This window comes from Watersipora subatra, chromosome 8 (assembly GCF_963576615.1).
Source record: "Watersipora subatra chromosome 8, tzWatSuba1.1, whole genome shotgun sequence".
Lineage (NCBI taxonomy): Eukaryota > Metazoa > Bryozoa > Gymnolaemata > Cheilostomatida > Watersiporidae > Watersipora > Watersipora subatra.
In genome coordinates this window covers 15,909,626-15,932,290 of record NC_088715.1, presented here as the reverse complement: position 1 = coordinate 15,932,290, position 22,665 = coordinate 15,909,626, and the positions used below count along the sequence as shown (strand labels likewise).

The 22,665-nt window shown below is 33.6% G+C and overlaps 1 protein-coding gene across 1 annotated transcript in view; it reads right to left on the bottom strand.

The window, feature by feature from the left end:
• The window catches only part of LOC137401841 (arrestin domain-containing protein 17-like), a 35,261-nt gene that overhangs the window by 4,775 nt on the left and 7,821 nt on the right, over positions 1 to 22,665 (bottom strand). Inside the window, exons 4-5 of the mRNA XM_068088312.1 lie at positions 15,503 to 15,611; positions 9,831 to 10,096 (exon numbers count right to left, since the gene is read on the bottom strand). Coding sequence (XP_067944413.1) covers positions 9,831 to 10,096; positions 15,503 to 15,611 — 375 coding nt within the window. The remainder of the gene's footprint in view (positions 1 to 9,830; positions 10,097 to 15,502; positions 15,612 to 22,665) is intronic.

Genomic DNA, 22,665 nt, shown 5'->3' with positions numbered 1-22,665 from the left:
TGATGATGACAATTTAGTTGGTATTAATGATAGGGTCGAGCCCATCGTTCCTATCGAAAATGAAAGAAAACAAGTTAATCAGGATATCATTCCTGTTAATGATGATGAGGCATGGGATGAGTTAATAAGAAGATATTGGAATGCTATGAAAACAAAAAGACGACGAGGAAGAGTTGTTGAAACGTTAAACGTAAATTTATGGAATGGAAATATTCCTCAAGCAGAACTTCCAACTCCAAACCATTCGGAAAGAATACGGAACGATATGTTGACAACTTGGAATGGGTTACAAACAAGAGCTAAGTTAAATTGTAGTGTGGGATGCATTCTTGAACATAAAGCCTCAGGAGAATTAAGATATTTTCATGCTTCATCGAATAATGCTACAATTTTCAAAAAAGCAAAACTGATTACAACAAGACAGGAACTACAGAATTTCTTTGAAGAATTGACAAGACAAGATCTTGCTGCTATAGCGATTCGAGAACGCTTGAATACAGCTTGGAAATTGAATGTAATTACCAATATTTTATTCTATTTCTATAAATTGATTGGAATGGGACAAATAGGAGTGGCTTCAGATCTTCCGACTCACATTCTTAACAATCGACATGTAATCACTATGAGCTGCACTCCTTACACAGACAATCTCTGTTTCTTCAGATGTTTAGCATTGAAGGAGATGTGTGAGTGTTCAAAGCGATGTAGTTGCACCAGACAAAGACCAAAACAGCAACTTGTGAAGATGCTATTTCAAAAGTACTCGAAACACATTTCTTCTTCTTCCTCATCCTCCAAAGATCTGATGAAGAATTTTCCTGGAATTGAGTTAGGAGACTTAATTTCTCTTGAGAAATGTTTTGACATCCGTATAACCGTATTATCTCTGAATGCTGATGAAACCTCAACAGTCATCTGGACATCGACCCAAAAAGAGGGAAAGGAACTCTTCCTCAATTTGCAGAACTCTCATTTCAGTTTCATCAAGGATGTTAATGCTTATACTAAAGGGTTTAGTTGTCCTTCCTGTGAAGTGAGCTTTACAAAAAGAGGAAATTTCAAGAGACATAAATGTAGTCAAGAAACAGTAACAAACTTCATCTTCGAAGGAGGAAAGTTTAAGGCAACACCTACAATTTTCGAACAACTGAAACGAGAGATAGGAATATCCGTGGCTGAGGAAGATACTTATTATCCTTTTTTAATCACCTATGATATCGAGTGTTATCTTCCAAAATCCGACCTTCCACCAAATTCCAATTCGGTTACATTCACATCGAGACACGAATTGATGAGTATATCAGTTTGTTCAAATGTACCCGGATTTAAGGATCCAAAGTGTTTTGTAAGTGAGGGAGATACTGATTCTTGTATATCTTTTTTTGTTCAGTATATTTCCCAAATTGCTGATGAAACCCAGGATATCCTTGAAGAAAAACTTTACTACATTAGACAGTTGATGAAGGCAAAAGCTGAAAAGCAAGGAAAAGTTGAAGAAGATTTAAATCCTGCAAATTTTCCAATCCTCGAGTATACCATTCAAGAGAGGGATTTCGTCATTTATTTGAACGTTTCGACAAATTCATCTCATGTATTCCGATTCTAGGATTTAATTCACAAAACTACGACCTGAATGTGATGAAAGGACCTCTACTTCGATGTCTTCAAGACACAGAAGATGAAGATTTTGATTTTGTAGTGAAAAGAACAAACAAGATGAGCTGTATTCAATCAAGAAGATTCAAATTCTTGGATATTTCCAACTTCATTGCTCCAGGATTTTCCTATGCAAAGTATCTCAAAGCTTTCAAATGCTCTCAACAAAAAGGATTCTATCCTTATGAATATATGGATGATCTTGAGAAGTTGAAACAACCGTTTCTACCACCTAAAGAATGCTTTTACAGTTCTTTGAGAGATGAATATATGTCGGATGCTGATTATGAAATCTGTTTAAACATTTGGAAACAAGAGAAGATGAAAACGTTAAAAGATTTTCTAGTATGGTACAACAATCTCGATGTAGTACCATTTGTTGAAGCTGTAGAAAAACAAAAAGAAGTTTACAGAACCATGGGAATCGATATGTTGAAAGACGCCATTTCACTTCCTGGATTGGCAGTAAAATGGATGTTGAAACTTTCAGATTCACCTCCTCATCCTATGAGTTCTCATCATCAGACAATCTCATCACATCATTTCAAAACTTGTCAACCTGTCTGTCTGATCAAGGAAAACGATAAAGATATTTGCTTTACCATCAAGGACAATATCGTAGGTGGACCTAGCATTATTTTTCACAGACTTCATGAGTCGAAGAAAACACTGATTCGAGAAAGAAAGTTTGGAAAGGAATCCAAACTTTGTGAACTTATTCTAGGAGTTGATGCAAATGCATTATATTTGTGGAGTATGATGCAAGAAATGCCTACTGGAAACCCTAGAATAAGGCGATTCGAAAATGGATTTGCATACACTCATCCTCGAAAAAATAGCAAGGCTGCTTATGGATGGTTACAATTTTTGATTTGGAAGGACAATATTCAAATCTTACATGAAAACAATGATAAAGAATTTAGAATTGGACAACATAATCTTCCTGTTGATGGATATTGTGAAGAATCGAATACAGTGTTTCAATTTCATGGATGTTTCTGGCATGGACATAACTGTAACAAGACCAAAGGAATAAGTATACATCCATATAAGAATCGACCCATGAGTGAAGTTCTGGAGGAAATGATAAAGAAGGAAGAATATGTTAAAGAACTTGGATATCGTTTAGTAAGAATCTGGGAGTGTGAATGGGACAAGATGATTGAGGATAACACCGAGATTAAGAACTTTATTAGTATCTTCAACGAAGAGTTTTATCCTTCCAATTCCTTTGCCACCGAGGATGAGATTATTCAGCAGATTATAAAAGGGGAGATATATGGATTCATTGAATGCAATATATCTGTTCCTGAAAACTTATATGAAAAGTTTTCAGAAATGAGTCCCATTTTCAAGAATACATCTTTGAATAGAAATCATCTTAGTGAAAGTATGAAAGAATTTGCTGAAAAGGAAGGAATGCTACCTCAAGAACAACGAACTTTGGTGGGGAGTATGTTTGGACAAAAAATTTTACTACTCACCACTTTAGCAAAATGGTATCTTAATCATGGGTTGATTATAACCAAAATATATCAACTCATAGAATACACCCCTAGAAGAGTTTTCCAGTCATTTGGAGAATCTGTCTCAAATGCTAGAAGAGCTGGTGACAAAGATCCTGACCAAGAGTTGATAGCCACAACCAATAAACTCATTGGAAATTCATCGTACGGGAAAACAATCACTGAGAAATTAAAACATCGAAATGTCAAGTATATTCAAGGAGATTATGAAGCATCCTTGAGAATACGATCACACAGATTTGAATCTTTGGAGGAAATCGATGATAGCTTCTATGAGTTGACTCAACACAAGTCTTCGGTTAGTAGTATATATTTATTATCTTATTGATATAATTGAATCATAATGAAAAATTTACTTGGACTAATATATGTAAAGGAATCTAATAAGACTGTATATATATTTATTCAGATGAAGATGGATATACCTGTACATATCGGATTCTCCATATTACAACTGGCTAAACTTCGGATGTTGGAGTTCTACTATGACTTCATGGATAGGTAAGTAATCTCATTTGTATCTTCTAGAAAAAATATGTATAATGGTAAATATTTGAATGATAAATTTTTGAAATGAGAGTATTATAATACTAAGATAATAAAATTAAGGATTGAATTTTTTTTATTTTAGATACTTCGACAGAAAGGACTTCCAGTATGTGGCGATGGATACAGATAGTGCCTACATGGCTCTTTCAGCACCTATGGATAATATTGTTAGAAAAGAGATCGCTGATATATACTACAAAGAATATGGAAAATGGTTTCCTAGGATGTATTGCGATCGACACGCGGATGATTTCCAACTCTGTAAATCTGATCCTACAAAGTTGTGGGAATTACAAAATTGTTGCAAAGAAGTATATCAATATGATATAAGGACTCCTGGTTTATTCAAAGTAGAATTTTCAGGTCATGGAATAGTAGCCTTAAATTCTAAGACTTACTTTTGCTGGAATGATGAAACTCATTCTACAAAGCATAGCAGTAAAGGATTAAGTAAAACTACGAATAGTTTTACAAAAGACACTTTTTTTAAAAGTATTACAATCAAGATTTCCTAAGGAAGGGATAAACAAAGGCTTTGTAAAAAAAGACAATAGAGTGTTCTCATACACTCAACTTAGAACCGGATTAACATATTTTTATTCAAAAAGAAGAGTATGTAACGATGGAGTGAGCACAGAATATATTTTAGCATAATTTTTAGAAGTGATTTTGTTGCTAAGTATATATGATAGTAGAGTTTTGCTCCTCGATGTATTATTACTATAAAATTTTATTTTCTTCATTGACTCTTCTTTTCGTATATACAATATCAATAATATATAACTAAGCTCATATAAATTCAATATACTATCCAATGTAAAATCATTTCGAATGTAGACTTTCTCATAGTAACATGGCTCAAAACATTCTGATTAAAGATTTTGTTCTATTCGAGGTTGCAGAAATAATCCCGGATAACATCTTGGTTCAACTTGACGAAAATGAACAAATTCGTACACATCTTACCGAGGAATGTTTATACTACATTCTAGGAACAGCTGCTTTTAGAAAAGTTGTGTCATTGAAAAGATTAAAGTCCAAATGTGTCTGCAGTGCGTTGGAATGCAGGGAATGTTTGGAATCAACAATATGTGTAAAAGAAATATCGATAACACCCTCAGATTTGAAGATGATCTTTGAATGGGTTGATCTTGAAACTACCATTCGAGAAGGTAAAATTGGAAAAGAGGTTGATTTAGAATGGATTAACCATAGAGTTATCTCCCCCTAGAGTGATAACTACGCGAGTGTTTCCGGTGCCAACAAGGAGCGTTTAGGCCACGCCTCTTTTTTGTGCTAGTCAGTCGTAGTGATTGACTAGATAATAACATCAGCCATGAGAAGGCTTAAACAAGGATCATGAATTTCCAGTTGAGATAGTAATTAATGCTCATATTAAAGAAAAGATGATTATAGTTTATTACTCTAATATATGCTTATTATTTAAAGCAATTCAATACCTACCAGGGATTGCTAAACATATTATGGAAATGTTTACTTTTTCATTTCCATAAACATAAATATTTCCATAATTTTAGGGAAATGGATATGGACATTTTATTTTACAAGTATGGAAATGGTATGAAAATGGAAATAATTTGGAAATGAATTATGGAAATGCTATGGAAATAATATGGAAATGAATTATGGAAATGGAATTAATATGGAAATGAATTATGGAACTTTTATGGAAATGGAAATAATATGGAAATGGAAATACTATGGAAATGAAGTAGGGAAATGGAATTAATATGGAGATGAATTATGGAAATGGAAATAATATGGAAATGGAAATAATATGGAAATGAATTATGGAAATGGAATTAATATGGAAATGAATTATGGAAATGGAATTAATATGGAAATGAATTATGGAAATTGAAATAATATAGAAATGGAAATAATATGGAAATGAATTATGGAAATGGAATTAATATGGAAATGAATTATGGAACTTTTATGGAAATGGAAATAATATGGAAATGAATTATGAAAATGGAAATTGTGACATACACGCAATCCCTGATACCTACATGACTTGCCAAGGCACTGAATAGATAGTGAGTGAAAGTGAAGGTAATGCAAGCAGTTACTCATAGATAACATATATAGTCATACTGGGGTTGTATTACATTGGTGTGATGGGAAGCTAATCAACTGCCATCAACTATGAGTTGTACTACCCGGTGTTGCCCGAGTAATAAAAAAGTATTTGGACAGAAAATTTATTTTTATATAACATTTACTATTCTAACTTTTAAACTTCATATCATGAGAAAATATTTTTAAGCAGTTTAAATGAATTAAGAGGAAAAAGAAAACAACTCTAAGGGTTTGCAAGCTTTTTCAAACTACAACTTTTAAATTTCATATCATGAAAGAAGTGTTTTGTTGAAATAAATTAGGAAAAAAAATAAAACTGTAAATGTGTTTAAATGTAAACTAATTAGCAAGTAATGGCTAAATATAACCTGTTTAGCTATGATTACAATGAAAAACTATTTAATAAATAAGGTAATAAAAAAGTCTATTTTATTTTTATATAATTATAGTTAGTAGAATTAAGTATAATTTATTTTTATTCAACATATAACAACATTTACCACTTTAACTTTCAAACTACATATTATGAAAAGTGTTTTGTGTAATTGAAATAAATGAAGAGAAGAGAGAAAATAAAAACAACAGTAAATGTTTTCAAGCTTTTTCAAACAACTACCACATTTAAACCTCATATCATGAGAGAAGTTTTTTGTTAAAATGAATTAAGAAGAAAAACGAAACTGCAAATGTGTTTAAATGTAAAATAATTAGCAAGTAATGATAAATATAATCTGTTTAGCTATGATTACATGTAAAATAAAAAATTATTGTAATCATAGCTAATTTTTATTACTTTATTTAATAAATAAAGTAATTCACAACTACTTTTTTATTACTTTATTTAATAAATAAAGTAATAAAAAGTCTATTTTATTTTTAAATAATTTTAATTTAGTATAATTAAGTATAATTTATTTTTATCTAACATATAACAACATTTGCCACTCTAACTTTCAAACTTTTTGCTTGCTTACATCAAGCAAAGATGTCCACTAACTAGTGGACATCTTTGCTTCAAGCTAGTCTATGTATTTGATTGATATGTATTGAAATCTAATATTACATGCAAGGGCTGTTTGTGAACTGAGGTGACAATGAATCACTCTATCACCATACAACGTCAATACTTTCAGTTGATGGCAGTCGATTAGCTTCCCATCACACCAATGTAATACAACCCCAGTATGACTATCTATCTTATCTATGAATAACCAATGATATACAGCCCCTCATGTGTTGGGGCTGTATATCATTGGAGTAACTGATTGCATTAACTCACTTACTTAACACCATCTATTCAGTGCCTTTGCAATGCACGTAGGTATTGAATTGCTTTAAATAATAAGCATATATTAGAGCAATAAACTATAATCATCATTTCTTTAATATGAGCAATAATTACTGTCTTAATTGGAAATTCATGATCATTCTCATGGCTAACGCTATTGTTCTGTCGATCACTACGATTGACTAGCACAAAAAAGGGGCGTGGCCTAAACGCTCCTTGTTGGCACCGGAAACGCTCGTGTTGTTGAATGCACAGTTATCACTCTAGGGGGAGATAACTCTATGGGATTAACAGATTTATCGCGATCGATTTTAAAACGATGGAAGAAAAGATTTTTGAAACCGTGTTTTGGAATAGAATTCGGCACTACATGACTCATCCTACACAACGTGATGAAACGAAACAACTGCTCTTCAGAAGACTTCTTCATATAGCACAATTTCCATTAATCGGAGAAAGACTGGAAGAGGAAATCGAGCATGAAATTGATGATTTAATTATAGATGAAAAAACTGTTGGATGAAAATAAAAAAAAGATTCGGAATGTTATTAAGTCTACTCCTCTAGAATTCTCCACCATTCTTCAATTTAGCTCTGACGGTGAAGGAACCAAAAACGAAGAAAACAGAAACAATGTCGGTTATATTTCTAGAGGAGTTTATTCCAGCTCATCTTAAGGATGGACAATTATCAAGAGTGGTTGTAAAGAAAAACACAAAAAAATTCATCAGAAGAGTTACTGAAGAAACTTTTTACTATGTTATCGGATTCTATATCTATAAACGCTTCGTAACATATTTAGAAAGTCAGTGTAGATGCTTTGAGGGAGCTCGAGGATGTCAACATTGTATTAGAATAATGCAAGTACGATATGGAAATGAAGGATTGACTCGACAAGAACTTCATGAGACTTTTGCCGAACTCGATATTGGAACGTGTTTGGAATCTGCTCAAATCGGACCAAGGAGTGACAAAGTCCCACTATCATTATTATCCTCACTTGATTGGAACACACCTTCAAACATAATATTAACCGAATCAAGACTTTATCCATATTTGAGAGGAGAAGCCAATGATCAACAAGTTACAAATCATTACTTCAGTGAACTCCTACATATCAATGGGAAGAATTGATAAACATCACAGTTAGACTTTGCATAATTCTTTATATTTAATCACTTCATATCCAAGAAGGATTGAGTCATCAAACAGAATTGAATAACTTTTTTGTATAGTATTTCAAGATAATTTTGAAGAATGAACTATATATATTATATCGACATACTTTTTATTCATTTTCTTTGCCTACTTCAGTCAAGAGAGTAGTATTTTAAAAAGAAACTATGACTATAATGAATTTGCACATTATAATATTTCTCATTTTACGGTTTACGGGAATAATAAATGGAAATCAAAGAATTCAATATGTTACCGATGCGAATAACTGCTTAAGCAGAACACTCAATGAATTTGAAGTTTCATTACTACTTCCATTCGAAGAAACTACTTTATATCACAAGAATAATGAAACATGCGGAAGAATATTTCCATCAGACTACTTTCATTGTGGTTATCCATTACCAGGCAATCACAGATTTGCGTGTAAAGAACTACTAAATGAAGATGAAACAGATGGAGAAAACCTATACCTTAATCCTATAGTGTCAGCTTCATCGGAGCAAGTTCTAACATATTCTGAATGTGAATATTCAGTTCAAAATTCCACAATCGATATTCTAATTGATTTCAAATTATTCTACAGAGGAGAATTATGTGGATATAACTCTACTCTTTCAATGTTGCAATGTCCTCCAGGATCGAATTTTCAAGATATTGACTTTATCTGTAACCTTCAGCCTATTTCAAATTCTACTACACCTAAAGATACCTTCATTTATGATAATATTGGAAATAATGAAGGGTTAGATTTGTTACTTCCTGTTCAGTTTCTCAATTCTTTGGGAAAATCAACTCTTATTTTAGTTCTTCGATGTGACACAGAAATTGATGAAAGATGTATTCCAAAACTTTTCTTTTTAAAACGAATGACAGAATGATTTTGAATTTTTTGTAACATTTATAGTTTATATTTTATAATAAAAACTTATCTTTCATTCAACCAAATATATAACAATCTCCAGAAAATCAACCCCTCGGTGTCCCAGATATTAACCCCCTCACTCATCCGGTAATCTCTCGCTCTCCTCGATAATCCGCGAGATCCACTCCGGAAAACCAACCAGCCCTCGATGTCCCAGATATTCACCCCCCACTAATCCACCGATAATCCGCGACAATTCAGCCGACTAATCCGCAACGATTCCCCCGACTAATCCCGCGATAATCCACGTTTAATCGGATGACTCATCCCCCACTAATCGGATGACTCATCCACAGATAATCCGCCGATTACGCCAGGAGCGGATCCATACCCCCTCGAATTCAACCCCCTACTCTACACCACAATTTCCCCCCAAACCCCAACATCTCATTCAACTCCACGCAATTCAATCTACACCCCTAGCCAATTTAATTCGCAACCCCCTTTTTCTATCCCCCCGCTGGATCCGTCACTTTTTTGTGTAGATCTGCTCTCTACATACTACTATGATATATTACTAGAGTACTATTGATGAAGTAGTACAGTATAGCTAAGCCATAATCGCCATAGCAACAAAAACATGACAGAAATACACATTTAAACTCACCGATACCATATGAGAAACTAAAATGTTTCGAGTTGATTCGATGTTTCCACAAACAGTCGGAGGAATTGGTCCAATCACGTATGAACTCCTGTTATGCCGAGTGTTCGGCATGATTGGCTGACCTTGCTGGGCTACAGCTATTACCTTTGTCCCAGTTCGAGAACTCTCTCCTGCTAGAAACCTTGTCATCTCTACGATGCCCACCTCGGGAATAATCGCCTTCGCTTTCATGTTGTCTACGGATATGGTAACTTCGAGAGTTTCACCTGAAAAGTTGGGATTCCAATAGTTAGGGTAGATCAGTCACAAGATAATCATAAATACTTTTAACAAACTCCTTTCTCTTCATAACCACAAAATAACCACCTGCTAAAAGACAGATTCTAGCAACGTAAATGAATTGTTTGACAACCAGCAATTCAAACCAATCTACTCCAAAGCTGATGATCAAATTTTTTGTAAAACAGCTTTGTAACACTTTTAGCAATCAGTCATCTTTTGACGCCTTTCTAATGCACTAGAAAATAATAGTAACTATCTTTCTCGTTGTCAGAGTGCTGTATGCAATACAAGACAATACCTTTTTATTTATTGATAATTTTATTTTGTTTTTATGACAACCAAAGATAAAATAATCTTTTTCGTTACTGTAGTTATGGATTGCGCAATATATATATAATTATATAGACGTACAATACCTTTTTATTCATGGATAATTTTATTTTGTTTTTCATGACAACCACATATAAAATAATTTTTTCTTTACTGTGATTGTGGATTGCGCAATATATAAATGTATATACATATATATATATATATATATACAGGCCCGTATCCCTTGGGGTGACTGGCCGGCTGAACCGTCCCAACTTTTTAGGAATTTTTGGCGGCCAAGTACAGTCAAACTCAGATAACTCGCCCTCGGATAAAATTTAAAAATTTTTATCTCTAACACATGGTTAACTCGAACGGAGTTGTTTGGTCCGTTCCCACGCAATGATACATTGCTTTGGATAACTCGACCTCAACATATTTACTCGAACAGTTGTCAGGCTATGAGGACGGTTTTTATCGCTGTAGAATATCACTTAATTTTAAGCCATAGCGATAAACATAAACATTTAATAGTTCTTAGGCGTCCGTTGTTATCAGCACCGGCAAAATATTTATGTTAACGACTTTTATAGAGGTTTGCAAAAGGTCAAGTTTTAACAAACATCCGCTTGGCAATGGCCCATCGAAAGACAGGGTTGGAATTTTTCCCGGAAAAAACTGTTGTTCCCGTGACAGCGGGAAAAACTGGTAAAAACCGGGAAAAACTGGTAAAAACCGGGAAAAACTGGTAAAAACCGGGAACAATGGTAAAAACCGGGAACAACTGGAAAATATTATAACGCCAGAAATTTTTATCCAAATATTTTGCTAAAAAAATGAAATTTAATAAAAATGACAAGTTGAAATAAACAATTAGGGCTGTGACTCCATATTTATATCAATCAATAGCAATGGAAATAAAATAGTGTTTAAAAGTGGGAAAAATTAGAAAAATCAACACCCAAAATACGGGCCAACGTTGAATAACGATCAGCCTTTTTTCAGTCCAATAAGAGAACTGTTTTGACGTGTATTGTTTAGCACTTTTTCCTTAGTGCAGACGAAGCTGCGCAACAGGCTTAGAGTGGAGAAAACGTCCTAACCGGTAGCTTGATACCAAAACCTAAAAACAATTTCTTTAGGGTAAGCTGCAGCCGATTACGAGGATTAACTCTTCTTGGACAATCAATTCTCAATACTCCAATCCGTTTGTTCAGTTCACCGGTCTCGACTACTTAGCAATATCTTCACATGTTTTTGTTTTTCAATTATTTTCTAATTGTTGTATTATGCTTACCGTCATGTTTCACACATATCAATTTTGCTTTTCATTTAATATTACGATTTAATATATGTAAATAAACGAATATTATCTTGTGATCTGGTCTTTTTATTCAATACTTAGTAAATAAACCAATTATAAAAGTTATGCGCTTTTTTAGCCTGTGTACTGTTAAAGGGTCATAAAAAAGCTCTATGACAGCTAATGGTATAGGTGTATTGTTATTCTTTGCTTAAGAATTAGTCAACTTGTCAAAAAAGAGGTTTTTAGTTTTTCCCGCTTTTTTCCACTTTTGAAAAAAAACGAGTTTTTCCCGGGGCGGTAAAAACCGGTATAAACCGGCGGTAATAACCGTCATGGGAAATACTATGCCAACCCTGATTATATTTATAATAATCTTTATAACTACAATAATTAGTTACAAGTACGAAGACCTATGAATGCATCTATTATTATCTTTTTGTTGGAAAGCCCAACAGCATCCCAAAGCTGGGTACTATATTTGGTCAATATCGAAAGCTAAAATATGATTGACCGTGTGAGCATTCACTCGATACCCTTGACCAATAAAATTATACAGATAGTATTATCAAGGGCAAACTACAGTTTTATTTCAGCGGTCACATACTGTGTATATCAGAGGGTTACCAAAACATTACTGACATACAACAATGGATCCAGCAAGAACTGAAAAAAACATAAAACCTCGAGCTGGTTTTGCACAAAAGTTTTGTGTTTCTATTGGCTACTGGATAATAGCTTACTCAAGTTAGCCAATGGCAACTACATTACCTACCACTGTTTATAAGTTGTTTTTAATACCTGTGCGACATCAAGCATTCGGCTAGTATATATATATACATATTAGCCGAATATATATATATATATATATACATACTAGCCGAATATATATATATATACATACTAGCCGAATATATATATATATATATATATATATCCTAGCCGAATATATATATATATACTAGCCGAATATATATATATATAAATAGAAAAAATATTAGGTATAAAGTAAATTTTCAGTGAAAGCACTACAAAACTGTTTTGTCTGATGCCCTCCTCAAGAGCAGTCAGAAAATCACGCCTGAGGAAGGCATCAAAACATATTTTTTTATTATTCTCTACCAATACTCCACTAATTATCTTTTAGGTTTTTAGTGTAGAGTTCTCTTTTTATATGCCTTTGCACCTGCTTTTAGTTACCATGCACTTTTTTTCAGTTTCACCTGATGAATGGTAACCATGAAACTTTAAGTAGTAAACAATTTTTAAAGTTTACAGTTCTTAATACATGTTTTATGTATATATTTATGTGTTATAGGTATTTATGTGTTATATGTATTTATGTGTTATATGTATTTATGCGTTATATGCATTTATGTGTTATATGTATTTATGTGTTATATGTATTTATGCATTATATATATTTATGTGTTATATGTATTTATGTGTTATATGTATTTATGTGTTATATGTATTTATGTGTTATATGTATTATGTGTTATATGTATTACTTGTATTGTATATTTATGTTTTCTATGTATTTTTGTGTTATATGTATTATATATTATATGCATTCATGTGTTATATGTAATTATGCATTATATGTATTATATATGTTATAGGTATTACATGTATTATATATGTATGTGTTTTATGTATTTATGCGTTATATGTATTATATATTATATGTATTACATACATGTATAATGGTACAGTTTGCATTACTGTCAAGCCCAATCTTTTTTCTTAACACCCTAATAAAAGGATGGACACAGGTCTTATTACAGTAAATATTTAGACTAGCTTAAGTTACTCAAATTCATTGGGTAAAGAAACTTAGCCAATGAAAAATTATTATTTAAGATTTGTTTGTTTTAGGTGATGTGACTGCCAGGAAGTTTTCAAATTAAAATAGGCAAAACTTGACCGCAGTTAAAACGCTCAGAAAAAAGACATCCTTTTCTTTTGAGCGTTTTAACAAGATCAATTTTGCCGATTTTATTTAAGGTTTATCCGAAGGTTTCCACGCTTTCGACAGGGTTGGCATAGTATTTCCCATGGCGGTTATTACCGCCGGTTTATACCGGTTTTTACCGCCCCGGGAAAAACTCATTTTTGTCCAAAAGTGGGAAAAAGCGGGAAAAACTAAAAAACCTCTTTTTTGACAAGGTGATTAATGCTTAAGCAAAAAACAACAATAAACTTATACCATTAGCTGTCATAGAGCTTCTTTATGACTCTTTAACAGTACACAGGCTAAAAAAGCGCATAACCTTTACAATTGGTTTATTTACTAAATATTGAATAAAAAGACCAGATCACAAGATAATATTCGTTTATTTATTTATATTAAATAGTAATATTAAATGAAAGGCAAAATTGATATGTGTGAAACATGACGGTAAGCATAATACAACAATTAGAAAATAATTGAAAAACAAAAACATGGGAAGATAATGCAAAGTAGTCGAGACTGGTGAACTGAACAAACGGATTAGAGTATTGAAAATTGATTGTCCAAGAAGAGCTAATCCTCGAATTCGGCCGAATCTAATCCTAAAGAAACTGTTTTTAGGTTTTGGTATCAAGCTACCAGTTAGAACGCTTTCTCCACTCCAAGCTTGTTGCGCAGCTTCGTCTGCACTAAGGAAAAAGTGCTAAACAATACACGTCAAAACAGTTCTCTTATTGGACTGGAAAAAGGCTGATCGTTATTCAACGTTAGCCCGTATCTTAGGTGTTGATTTTTTCTAATTTTTCCCACTTTTAAACACTATTTTATTTGCATTTTGCTATTGCCATTGCTATTGATTGATATAAATATGGAGTCACACAACTAATTGTTTATTCCAATTTTTCATTTTTATTAAATTTCATTTTTTTAGCAAAATATTTGGATAAAAAATTCTGGCGTTCTAATATTTCCCAGTTGTTCCCGGTTTTACCAGTTGTTCCCGGTTTTTACCAGTTTTTCCCGGTTTTTACCAGTTTTTCCCGCTGCCACGGGAACAACAGTTTTTCCTGGGAAAAATGCTAACCCTGAAGATAATTATAATAATAATTATTATAAAATTATTTAGAAGTTAATTAGTTATAAAGATTATTATAAAGTTAATTATTAGTTATAAATGTTTGGAAAAGGCAATATGTACATTATGTACTTTCTGCACGCATTTGCAGAGTTATCGTCCCTTTTTCGTTATTCCATTGTTATTCACATATCTATTTAATTTAAGTAATTGTGTACTCATAGTCTCCATGTGTTGGCATCAAAAAGTCAACAGTAAGCAGTTGTAATTACCCTCCCGTTTAATATTTCATTAGTCATATCAGTAACGTTAATATTGACTAAAAATTCAATTCTATTGAATACAAAATGAAATTACATAAAACTACACTTCAGGGCTCCTTCAGCTCTGATAGTAAACCTACTAATACTAGATAATAGATCAAATGTGATATGATTACATGACTATGTCAGTTAAAGCTAATGATAAACATCAACAGTTTTTTATTTTATGTAAGCCCATTAAAAACGATCCCCTTTCACAACAAAAAGAGAAGGCAACTCTAATTGATATTTGAATTGGATCGAATTGGCCGTATGTTAATTTAAATTTAAAGCTAGAGACTGTCGGCCACACTTAAATAAATTAGATACAAGCTGCAGTAGCTGCAGATACATCCTAGTGGCATGTTTTGGAAGCAGGTCTGACAACTCCAGGTAGTACCCATTCAGTAGCAGAGCGAGCTAAGCTGACATGAAACTACAGACCTGATCCAATGGCAAGTCTAGACTTGTTGATGTTGGTTGTCACTATGACGGGACCAGAAGCACGGCAAAGGCAGCAATCCGTGTGCGAATCTTCCGCAACGGCAGGTTGCTAAAATAGGTGAAAGTAAGTATATTATTTGATGAATTAAAATGAGGAAATACATGTAGATCAAAAGACAAACTGCTTGTATACTCTAGTTGACACAAAAGATCAGAAACTTTATGAAACAATTTTTTGCATTTGGAATTGAAGCAAAATTAAATTTAGATTTATTTTTTTAACACATCATGGCATACCTAGGGAGACAAATCCATTGGCGGTATTGTTAACCCTTTGGCTGGAGAAATGACAAAATTGGGTTTTATCAGTTCCGTGGAGAAACAACATTTATGTCGCTTTTGGTAGACGTTTATAAAGCCGTTGCCTAGTAACAATAAACAAAGGATATAAACGCTAGTAAGACATTAGTAATAAAAAGACATAGTAATAAATATTATTGAAAAAGTGTTGGTCGTTGAATTAGAATAAAAAATGTTCATCTGAAAGGCGCTGCTTTGTGCTAAAAGCTAAAATAATCACGACTTCTTTGAAAAAAATGGAAGTTGAAAAAGCTAGTCAACGTACGACTCGACATTCAAAATTAAAAAATGAAGATTTACTTGATCCCGCGATCGTTAGTGATCTTTTATTTGATCAATATGATAATAATTCAAATGATGGTAGTAATGTAAACTTTGAAAACTTTGAATATACAGAGAAAAGTGATCGTTGTGGTCAGGGTTGTTACGATTTAAATCAACCAATTTAAATCAGACGATTTTTATCTGATTTAAATCGCCCAAAAAAATACGATTTTTTTGATTTTATTGATTTTTTGATTTTTATTCTATAACGCGGTAGATATGTTTGAAATAAACCTTGCTATGTATCTTGAGCTCACTGAAGGCTCTTTTGCAGATCATTCTAGCAATCTAGCTCATTGTGTGCAGCAATACAATGGGTAGGGAAGGGTTAGAAGCCTACTAATGTTCATAGCTTATAATGATGAGGTTATAAACAGCATTGCACCTTTCGTTAACTAATGGAAGGGAAGACAAGTCGTCTAGTAGATAATTAAATTTATTTCATTCTTTAATGGCCACACTGATTTGAGTAAAAGACTAGATGTCTAGGCATTTGCATCTACCCAATGCTTGGTATAAAGCAGCGGGTGGAAAGAAACTGCCTATGGTCTGTGATGGTCGATCGAACAGTGTTATAGATACGTTGGAGGCCTATATCCTGAAACCTGTAGAGATAGCCATCGATCAAGCGCAAGCCGAAAACTGCAACATAGCTGACGGTGTTCAAATCTGGCTGCCATTGGAGCAGAAGCTAGAGGGAGCTATTGATGCAGCAAAAATGCAGAAGCTGAAACTAAGAATGACTGAAAACTTAACAGATTACCACTACTTGGCATACATGCTTACTCCTAAGTATGCCAGCTCGTTTACGCTTTCTGATGAGGCACTAGAGAGTGTGACTAAATCTCTTTCTGATGAATGGCCAACACTGCTGCCCATGGTGATGAATTACCAAGCCAGAACTGGGCCATTTCAAGCTTACCGGTTTGAGAAAGGAGTTGTAGAAGCAGTCGACACAGTAACTTGGTGGAAGTCGGCTATCGGCTTAGATCAGGAACACAAAGCGGCGGTTCTGAGAATGATTGGTGCCATATGCAGTAGTGCGAATGTGGAAAGAATTTTTTCATCATTTGGCTTGGTAAATAGCAAACTCAGAAATAGGCATGGAACTGAGAAGGCCGGAAAACTAGTGTTTCTGTTCAAAACTTTAAATTCTTAAGACTTGATGCATTCTAAATAAATTGCTATTGAACTAAGGAGTTAGGTCTATGTATTTTGGTTTCTTATTTGGGAATGTCAATGTTAACATGTAATAATGCTTTCGGTTGTGTGATCTGTTCTCTGTAATTTTTCATCTTCGTTTCCGGGTTTTAATGTCCAACGCATAAATGACGCTGTCTTTTTTGTCGTGTGTTAACTGTGTAAATGTTTTTTCATTTCCTAATTGTAATAAAACTACATAATACCCCTGCAAATCATAAATTCCAAATTGATAGCAATAACTTGCAATTTAGAACACAAAACATCTTTTTGTAACAAAAAATCGATTTAAATAAAAAAAGTCAAATAAATCAATAAAAATTGATATCGAAATTATCGATATTTAACAACCCTGGTTGTGGTAGCTCGGACGACGACAATGCTACTGGCATTGGCTACGCTGTGGCGTTGGACTCTGCCAAAAGGAATGCTTCTAAGCACTTCATACATAGACAATTGTACATAGTCGTAGCTTTTTTGTAGTAGTACACATGTAAATTAATGTTTATGTACCAAAGGTTTTTATCAATAGAAATAAATTTCAGTTTGAGCTACATATGTATGTTCATAAAATACCGATTTTATTGAATTTTCAAAAATAAATTGCACGATTTGCGGTTGTTTTTGCGGGGCTTTTACCCAGCAAAAGGGTTAGTTTTGAGATTCCACTAACTAAATACATTGGATATTTGCCAGCAGTATGACTTTTTATAAAATGGCCTGTAGTCATACATTTAGTACAGCTAAATTTGGGCAATTCTATGCCTCATACATAAGCGTGTTGAAATTAAAGAAAACAACCAATTAGTACTAAACTTCGCTGATTTTTAAAATGGCTCTAATGCTGGACAGCAACAAGGAATAGACCATAATTCTTTAGCAGTGCACAAAACGTGGTTGGGTAGTAAAGGACCCACAATCATATCCGCAATAAGAGTGTCCCTTGGTTATTATTCAACCATGTTATATACATCAAATAAAATTTTTAAAAAACTTCAGATATAAGAAGCAGAGAGGTGAAAATGATTTGGTAATTACAGTAATGACCATAGGTAACTTTTTTCAATAAAACACACTGCATGCCAAATCACCAGAATTTTCTTCCTGACGTTCTAGTTCATCGTAATAGTTCATCAGATGTATCGACAAAACAGATTACAGTCATAGTTCGACTTTCGAGCTTAATGCGTTCCGAGACTGAGCTCGTATGTCAATTTACTCGCATGTTGGCACAACTTATTTATATATAGAACAATTAAATATATATTGAGTGGTTTCCATACACTAACAAAATGCAAATAAAACACTCAAAACAAGATATTGTAACAGAATGAACATGTTGGTCATTGTCCTAACTTACCACATGCTTTCAAAAAGCAACACATAAAAAATTATGCAAGGAAATGTGATCCCACGATCAAACGAGCGGATGCGAAGTTTGAGAGTTTTTATGATAAATGCATGTGCACACAACTTACGAAAATTATTCATCAACAATGAGACGAACCTTTGTTTTGAAATCTCATCAACAAATTTAACCATCGTTTTGTAGAGTCGTTAAAGTATAATAACGATACAAAACACATTTAAGCCTATTTAAATATGTTACCAAGTCTTTGTATACCGTCGGCATTATCTTAAAACTTACCCATCTAATCGGATTATACACAAATAGACAGATTATTTTGAACGGAAATCGCCACAAAACTCTTGAAAAGCTTGGTTTAACAAAAGTTAAGACCGGCCTACAATACGCCAATAAAGCTGTGCGACAGAGAGTAGAACTATTTAGCAGTACGTATTTCACGAGAAAACCGTGGTCATTTCATCAGTCTATGGCATTTTTACTTGTAATCGAATTTATTCGAAGGTTTCTGTAATAAACGTAGACCGTTTGAGACGTAGACCGAATTACAGTTACGAAATTGTGGTACACAGTTTATCAGCCTGTGTTTTTTTGTCCAATCACCAAAGGTTTCATTATTTAAAACGTTAGCCGAAATTCTTTACAACTTATGTACAAGCTAGGGCCGAACTACAACGCCCCTTTATGACGAGAACATTTTTTATTTTGCTGCAGTTTGCATGAAACTTTCAGACGCGTGAATGCTCATACTCGCTTTCTGTTAAAGATCGCTTATCAAAACCATTCTACATTCAACGCAACCAACTTTCAAACTGTGTATTGTACACAGTAGCTTGCCATTTTACTTCTAATTTTGCATTTCAGAGTTATAATAAACATATTTCTTTATTGTTGTTGAATTACATGCATTAGCCTACAGTAGATTAGGCCTACAGCTTTATAACACTTTTATTTTGCTGCAGTTTGCAGAAACCTTCCAGACGCGTGAACGCTCACAGGTTTTCTATTTTTGCTGTATTACTATATTAACAATATTGGCTATTCTAATAATATCAGTGCATTTTACTTCTAATATTGGCCAATAATGCATTTCTCCTATTGCAGGGGAGAGATATAAACATATAATATTTTCCTTTCATTATTGCTGTTTGTCATGACCAAACACTTGTTAAATAAATTTTATAAAAATCTATAGAAATACCACAACTTCTCGATATTGTTAGCTATGACGTTTTGAAATGTAAACAGAATTGTGCATTGGTTTTCTATTATTACTATATTAGTAATATTGATTATTCTAATAATATCAGTGCATTTTATTTCTAATATTGGCCAATATTGCATTTCTCCTATTGCAGGGAGAAAATATAAACATCTTTTCCTTTTGTTATTGCTGTTTGTCGTATATAATAACACCCACACCCAGTACATTACAGCTACCATTGCAGTTATCCTATTGCACTGACATGCAATTTGACTGTTAATATTGCATTTCTCAACCATCAATTGGTTGAGAAATGCTTTCTTTTTTTCCAATATCACTTTGGTCGTGGGCTGCATGACAGTGGAATTTCTAGTTAATTAAAATGTAAAATTAAATACATACAATAGCAGCGAACGCTAGAATTTGCCAGGGAGGGAGATATAAGTTTTCCTTCATTACAACAGTTGACTTTGATAAGTTTGAATTTTAACAAAGTCTTAAAAGACAAACTTAGAAGCAAACCTAAAAGCAAACTTTCATTTTTAATCTAACGCAATTAAAATTTCTTCGGCGTTCATAGTTTGAAGTTTCTCGCTGATTAGCTAATTTTTCCTTTGTTCCGCTTTCACGACCAGCCGGCCGTTTTATGATAAACCTATCTAAGGACGTTTACCTTTGTCGCCCTTTCAACATGTTGCTATTAGGACGAACACAGGTGCCTTCACAAAGGGTTAATGCACGACCACTAGCCAACTTGTCCGAATGTCTATTTTTATAGTTTTGATGGATAGCACCGGCCTTTTCACATTAGCATCATTTCAGTTACGCTGTCATCGGCCAATTGTTTATCTTTTATCCAATGCCTGAGCAGTCTCTCCATCAACGGTCGTGAAGATCGCTGCGCAGTTTAGAAACTACGGTTAGTCCTTTTGCAAACTAAATGCCCTGAATATAATCCTTCTGTTTGATAGTTGTGGATGTATTTCTGTCATATTGCTGAGCTAGCTCAATCACGCATACACATTTCGCATATTTTTCAATAATTTTCCGTTTAATATCAACTGTTATCATTCGATTTTTCTTTGCATTATCTTTCATTTTACTGGCAAACTTTCGGTCTACGCACAGTACTTTTAATTCACATAAATCTGCACTGAAAATCGCGCACAAAAACACGATACAAAAGTATAACCTGAGCAGTTGAAAAATACAGAGTGATGCTGTTCTCATAAAACACCTCCGGCATACTTGGAAACTGACTCACGTGTTCGTATCTCAAACATGGCTCGTATGTTAGTGCTAAAACCTGCTTATAAGCTGGTTCGTATCTCAAGTTTCTCGTATGTTGGAGCACTCGCAAGTTGAAGTATTACTGTATAGGGTAGCTGCGCAATTGTTCATAAATACAAAGGCGATTGATTGGTGCAGGTGTTACAGTGTCGGTCTACTAATCTAAATGTCATGAGTTGGAGTATCGTCAAAAGTTATCTCTCATCCTAACCTTGACCACTGGGTACAAATAGACGACAAACAGGTAGTATCGCTACTTTTATAGTACAAATGTTTTTTGCTTTACTTTATTGTAGTCGTATAAAATGCTTGTTATTAGGTTTACTTTGCAGAATGGACTTCGTTGTTTAGAAAAAATAAGCAAATAGTTGTAAATGAGCGTTAGGATGTGCGCTCCCGATCAACTTGTTGTAAAATTACTGCAAGAACGGTCTATAAAGCCAGTGAGATCGATCAGAAAAAAGAGATAAGTTGTTAAAGCAAATCAACAATACTGCAGGTACGATACAGCCCACAAATTAATAAGTTAAGTCTAGGTTTTTTATAAGGCCGAAGAGGTGAGTTTGAAAAGATTTTGAAACGGATTAGGCAGTTTACTTGTATTTTACTGTTGGTATAACATAAAATCGCTATAATGTAAACGTTCCTGGAATGGATTATTTATATTGTAGGAGCGCCTACTGTAATGTGAGAGAGAGAGTATTACAAGAACAAGGAACAACTGCACTATGTTTTGAACTACTTGAAAAACAATTGAGATTTGTCTCCTCAGGTCAGTACCTCTCTCAATGGTAATTTCAATAGATGCCAGCGATGTATTCTTACCACTGCATAAGGAATAGTTTAAATGAGCCATGATTAACCTGAAAACTCGAAAAATCGTGTTATTTTTATATTTGTAGGTTTGAGGCATTTCAGTTCCTGTTTGCATGTTTACACATGAATTATTGAAAATGTTTATCAGATATAAGCTTGGAAACTCAAAATATTACAAAATTGGCACGAAACGGTCATCAACAATTGCACGAGGAAACAAAGGAGTTTATGAAGGTACCATTACTAGATGAATGCCTGGCATTGCACGGAAAATGAAAAACAGTTTATAAATAGTGACAGGTAATGTAGTTGCCATTGACTAAGTTGACTAACTAGCCAATAGAAAAATTACCAAATTGGCTAATTTAGATTGAGTAACTTAAGCTAGTAACTTAAGCTAGTATATAACTAAACTTACTATGAAAAGAGTCGTGAAGCCAGCTCTAATGACGTTACGCATCGCGCAACGTTGTTATGCATGTTTAGATGTAATGAATATATGCGATTAATCCCTTATATCATAAGTAGACCATGTGGCTTAATGGGTTAGCTTGACCGCCTACAGAACTAAAGGTGCAGAGTTCAAAACCAGTGCGAAATGCA